Source organism: Mesocricetus auratus, unplaced genomic scaffold, assembly GCF_017639785.1.
Source record: "Mesocricetus auratus isolate SY011 unplaced genomic scaffold, BCM_Maur_2.0 contig_11571_pilon_obj, whole genome shotgun sequence".
Classification (NCBI taxonomy): domain Eukaryota; kingdom Metazoa; phylum Chordata; class Mammalia; order Rodentia; family Cricetidae; genus Mesocricetus; species Mesocricetus auratus.
Window position 1 is genome coordinate 1 of NW_024431602.1, and position 6,112 is coordinate 6,112.

The 6,112-nt window shown below is 49.3% G+C and overlaps 1 protein-coding gene across 1 annotated transcript; it reads left to right on the forward strand.

Annotated features, from left to right (window-relative positions):
* Positions 1-277: 277 nt before the first annotated feature.
* Positions 278-1,882, forward strand: LOC121138237 (nuclear receptor coactivator 2-like). The gene has a single exon (XM_040740996.1). The coding sequence runs from the start codon at positions 473-475 to the stop codon at positions 1,379-1,381; it is 909 nt and encodes a 302-aa protein (XP_040596930.1). The 5' UTR covers positions 278-472; the 3' UTR covers positions 1,382-1,882.
* Positions 1,883-6,112: the final 4,230 nt, after the last annotated feature.

Consider the following 6,112-nt stretch of genomic DNA (forward strand, 5'->3'; position numbering starts at 1 on the left):
AATTTACAGCTGAGTCATGGAGACGCCGCGAGCCATCCACTCTGGCGCGTCCCTTGGTCGCCCGCACCTCGGCTAGTGGAATAGTGTCACTCACAGAATCTGTGACCTGGGGAGACCTGCAGAGGTGCGCGAAGATACTGCTTTTCTTTGGTGCCGCGAGAGGCGTTGTTTTAGACATGACAAAGTCTAAAAGCCACTTCAGGATGTGGCAGTAACTGCGAGGCCCGGTTTTAAAATGGCATATGTTGATAGTGACCGCGTTCTGGACCTCAGCGCCAGGTGTGCACGCTAGGGATCTTTGAAGCTCTGCGTTAGTTTCACTAGGCTTCTGCTCTGCTTCGGGACGATGAAATTGAAGGGGCATCCTGAGAGTGAAGGCGCGGGGTGGCCTCATGTCAGATTCCTCCTGGACTTGGCTTCAGATGAATAGATCTGCACTGTGTACAGGCACAGTTGCTGATATGTGTTCAAGATGAGTGGGATGGGAGAAAACACCTCTGACCCGTCCAGGGCAGAGACAAGAAAACGCAAGGAATGTACTGACCAGCTTGGACCCAGCCCCAAAAGGAGCACCGAGAAACGTAATCGTGAGCAGGAAAATAAGTACATAGAAGAACTCGCAGAGCTGATTTTTGCAAATTTTAATGATATTGACAACTTCAACTTCAAACCTGACAAATGTGCGATCTTAAAAGAAACTGTGAAGCAGATTCGTCAGATCAAAGAGCAAGAGAAAGCAGCAGCTGCCAACATAGATGAAGTGCAGAAGTCAGACGTGTCGTCCACAGGGCAGGGTGTCATCGACAAGGATGCGCTGGGGCCTATGATGCTTGAGGCCCTCGATGGCTTCTTTTTTGTGGTGAACCTGGAAGGCAATGTGGTGTTCGTATCAGAGAATGTCACGCAGTATCTAAGGTATAACCAGGAAGAGCTGATGAACAAAAGTGTCTACAGCATCCTGCATGTCGGGGACCACACTGAATTTGTCAAGAACCTGCTGCCAAAGTCCATAGTGAATGGGGGATCATGGTCTGGCGAACCTCCCAGGCGGAACAGCCATACCTTCAACTGCCGGATGCTGGTAAAGCCTTTACCTGATTCAGAAGAGGAAGGCCATGATAACCAGGAAACACATCAGAAGTATGAAGCTATGCAGTGCTTCGCTGTGTCTCAGCCAAAGTCCATCAAAGAAGAAGGAGAAGATTTGCAGTCCTGCTTGATTTGTGTGGCACGAAGAGTCCCCATGAAGGAAAGACCAGCCCTTCCCTCATCAGAGAGCTTTACCACCCGCCAGGACCTCCAAGGCAAGATTACATCTCTGGACACTAGCACCATGAGAGCTGCCATGAAGCCAGGCTGGGAGGATCTGGTGAGGAGATGAATTCAGAAGTTCCACACACAGCATGAAGGGGAGTCTCTGTCCTATGCGAAGAGGCATCACCATGAAGTTCTGAGACAAGGATTGGCATTCAGTCAAATATACCGTTTTTCTTTGTCCGATGGCACTCTTGTTGCTGCACAAACGAAAAGCAAACTCATCCGTTCTCAGACGACTAACGAGCCTCAGCTTGTAATATCCTTACACATGCTTCACAGAGAGCAGAATGTATGTGTAATGAATCCGGATCTGACTGGACAAGCGATGGGGAAGCCATTGAATCCAATTAGCTCTAGCAGCCCTGCCCATCAGGCCATGTGCAGTGGGAACCCAGGTCAGGACATGACCCTCAGTAGCAATATAAATTTTCCCATGAATGGCCCAAAGGAACAAATGGGCATGCCTATGGGCAGGTTTGGTGGTTCTGGGGGCATGAACCATGTATCAAGCAAGCAAACAACTCGGCGGCTTGTGCTGACATCTGCCCTATGGGTACCCTCTTCTGCACTTGAGAAGAAACCACCACCGCGAAACCCTTGGAGGAGCCGTCTGTAAAGACTGAGCGAGCTCCAACTAGAGGGTTCTCCTTTAAAATCTTGGGAAAGATCACAGGGTGTTTTTTGAAAAAAGACATCAAGGGGCTGTTGGGATATTGGTTATCAAACTGAGCGCCTGTAGATGTAATAAACAGGGTCCACCCATCATGGAAGATCTGTAGATGTTCCACCTCCTCCTTACCATAAGGAAGGATAATTTTATCAGGACTCTTTCCAAAGGTTTGAATGCTAAACTTGTGCGCCTTCCACAACAATTGTAAAATGAGATCATAGTAAGGGGTCACTACCTTCTTAGGGGAGGCTGACAAATGTACCCAATAAATAGGACCAGTCTGCCAAAACACGGCAGTGGGCGAAAAGCTAGATGAAAGTACAACCAGAACAAGGGGCTGCCCATAATCTATACGCCGAAGGTGGGCTTGCTCTATACTTCTTAACAACAATTGTAGGGCTTCCCTGGCCTCTGGGGTAATCTGTCTAGGGGAAGTTGGAGCAGGATCCCCAGGAAGAATATCATAAAGCGCTTTAAGAGCCCCTGTTTTAATAGAAAGAGAAGGACGAAACCATTGCACCTCTCCCAAAAATCTCTGCCAATCATGAAGTGTTTTTAAATTTGAACAATCGATCTGGAGTCTTTGTGGCCGGAGGCCAGTTTGTTGAATTTGATGACCCAAATAAGTATAAGGGGGTCTCTTTTGGATCTTTTCAGGAGCCAAAATAAATCCTCGGGCCTCCAGAAGCTCCTGTAGCTCTGCAAAGGCTATGTAACATTGTCTTTCTTCGGCCGCGGCCAAAAGAATATCATCCATGTAGTGGATAATGTAAAGGTCAGGGAACTTACGTCTGAGGGGATCTAAACAGGCAGCTACATAAATCTGGCATATAGTTGGACTATTAGCCATCCCTTGGGGGAGCACCACCCATTGGAAGCGAAGGGCAGGCTCCCTAAAGTTAATCGAAGGAAGGCTAAACGCAAACCGAGGACTATCTTGAGAATGCAAGGGAATAGAAAAGAAGCAATCCTTCAAATCAATAACAATCAAATGCCAGTCTTTAGGAATGGCCACAGGCACGGGCAAGCCAGGCTGCAGAGCCCCCATAGGCTGCATGGTCGCATTCACGGCCCTCAAGTCTTGTAGTAACCTCCATTTCCCTGAAGATTTTTTTATTACAAATATAGGGGTATTCCAAGGGGACGTGGAAGGAACCAAATGACCTGCCTCCAATTGTTCTTGAACTAGCTGGTGAGCCGCCCTTAGTTTCTCCGCTGGTAAGGGCCACTGTTCCACCCATACCGGATCATCTGATAGCCATGTGATGGGTATGGGGGCTGGCGGCGCAACAGTGACCCTCATCAAAAATGGCCAAAACCCTTCCTATCCCCTGGGGCCCTGGTCTCCAAAGGGAGGGATGCCACAGGGCAAACCTCTCCCTGTTCTAGTTTACCTAGTTCCCTCCCCGGGCTCCAGCCCCTCCCTTGCGTCATCTGGGGGCCCCTGCTTTTGGACTTGGGTGCCTGGGTGGTGAGGACCACTCCCATTTCTTGCATGAGGTCCCGTCCCCAGAGGTTAATAGGGAGGCCAGGCAAAACATATGGCTGGAAAAGCCCTGTGTGGCCCTCAGAGTCTTGCCACTTTAGGATTCTGAGGCTTTTTGGGGCACAGCCTGTCCTATTCCCTGGAGGGTCACTGTCCCTTCCTCTTTCGGCCAAGCGGGGGGCCAGAATTTATCTGAGAGGACAGAGAAATCTGCCCCAGAATCTAAGACGCCCCTAAAGAACTTGCCTTCTATCTTTAATGTAAGCTGGGGGCGGTTCTCCATAGTGGCTACCCAAAATGCTGCTGGGCCGGTACTTCCAAAACCTTGGTTGCCCCTTTTCTCTTTAATTTTTCTAGCCTCACAAGGAGCTGTAGGGAGAAGGAGTAACTGAGCAATCCGTTCTCCTGCAGGGATGGCAACAACCCCACTGCCCACTGATGTCATTATTTTAATCTCCCCCTCACTATCCTGGTCTATAACACCGGGGTGTACCTGGATGCCTCGAAGAATAGTACTGGACCGTCCCAAGAGTAGTCCGACCGTGCCTGGGGGCAATGGCCCATGCACCCCAGTAGGGAGGGCCTGGATCCCCATTTCCGGTGTTAGGATTGCCCGGGCAGAGGGAGCGAGGTCCAATCCTGCACTCCCCGAGGTGGCTCTAAGGAGGTCTGAGATATGAAGGGGTTGCTCTGGGGGAGAAAATGAATCCTGCCACTGCCCGGAGCAGGGGTCATTGCCCCGTACACATTGGTTTTGGGGCCCTGGGGCGGGGCCCTCCTCCCGTTTCCCTGATTATTATTAGCAGGAAGGAAATTTCCCTCCCGGTCAGTTTTAGAGTAGCAGTTATTGGCCCAATGATATCCCCTTCGACAACGGGAGCATAAACCAGGTCTCTTGAGACCTGTAGTACTATTTTGAGGGCACTCTCTACGGAAGTGTCCCTCCCTGCTGCAGCTGAAACATGTTTTTCTCCCTCCTAGAGTAGGTCTTTCTTTCCCCACTTGGGGCCGAATAGCAGCAGCTAACACTTGGCCCTGGATGAAGTTCCCATCAATGTCCCTACAAATCCGGATATAGTCATTTAGACTTTTATTGCGATAGGGGCGAAGGGCTTCCTTACAATACTTATTTGCATTTTCAAATGCCATCTGCTTGATGACCGGCATCGCAGGCCCAATGCCCCCAAATATTCTTTCTGCTACCTGACTGAGACGGTCTACGAAGTCTTGAAAAGGTTCGGAGGGTCCTTGAAGGACTTTGGACAGATGATCCCCTCCTTCCTTGGAAGGCAATGCTTTCCAAGCCCCTTGGGCCGCTGCTGCCACTTGGGCATAGACTGCGATGTCATATTGCATTTGTTGCTGAATGGTGGCATATTGACCACTCCCGGTAAGCATCTCCACATTTCTCTGGGGCTGTCCGGCCTGTGCATTTCTTTGGGCTGTCTGGCTGCATCTTTCCTGAAACTCACCTCTCCAAATCAAATAATCTCCCCTGATAGAGTCGCTCGGCAAAGCTGCTGCCAATCACTAGGTGTCAAGTTAAGAGACGCAAAAGATTCCATTAAGGAAAGTGTAAAGGGAGCCTGTGCTCCATAATTTAAAGTTGCCTCCTTAAGTTGTTTTATATCCTTAAAATTTAAAGGGTTATGATGCCGAATGACCTGTCCAGCATTGTTTGGGTCTGGAACTTCCATTACTGGGGCCACCACCGGGCAGCATTGGACCCCTCCTCTGGGTCTTCCCTCCAGGTCCGAGAAGGACTGAGTTATCTCATAGGAGTCCCTTTTTTCAGAGTATGGGGAAGGGTTTCTCTCCCTGTCCTGTCTTTCCTTAAATCGAATCTTTTTTAGTTCTTTTTAAGGGCCGCGATCTCAGCAAGTAACCGTTCCTTTTCAGACTGTGACGAGTCTGAGTCTGAGCTACTTCCATTTTCTAGGTCTGATAGAGAAGGATATAACCGATTCTGACCGGAGTTCTTCTGTTTGGGTCGCGCCCGGAGATCTCTACCCGTTTTTTTGTTGTTACTAAGAGACTCCTCCTCATCCTCACTAACAATGGAGCCTCTAGTTTCAGTCAGGGTCCCTTCAGATGATTCATCATCACTCTCTGCCCCTGAACTCAAGGAGGCTTGAGTCTCAGTCTCTTGTAATTCTAAAAAAGCCTCTTTTGTGTCCTGAACTACCTGGCGGTGACGAACCTTATCTGTCAAAAGTGCTCCCCTCACTAATCTCCATAAGGAGAATGTCGTAGGGGGTAAGGACTCAGATCCCTCTTTTCGTAAAAGTCTGTGAAGATCACGGCGAACCTCCTCCCAATCTGGAATATTTAAGTTTCCCCCAGTAATGAACCATGGACTGGCTCGTTCGATCGATTTTAGAAAGCCTTCTAGGGTTTTAGACTTGACTGCAGTCCCATGTTCTTTAAGTAACTTTTTTAGTTGATACTGCAATGATTCTAGCTTCCCGGAACTATTCCCCATAGTTTCTTAACCCCGTCCACTTACCTCACTTTCACGATCTCGGTGGGACCTCCAATTGTCGCGTCTGCTGCGCGGCCTGTGTCCGAGAACGTGCGGAGGGTGTCGGGGATTGACAACACAGAGACTCGTTCAACGATGTAAAGAAAACTTTAAGCAG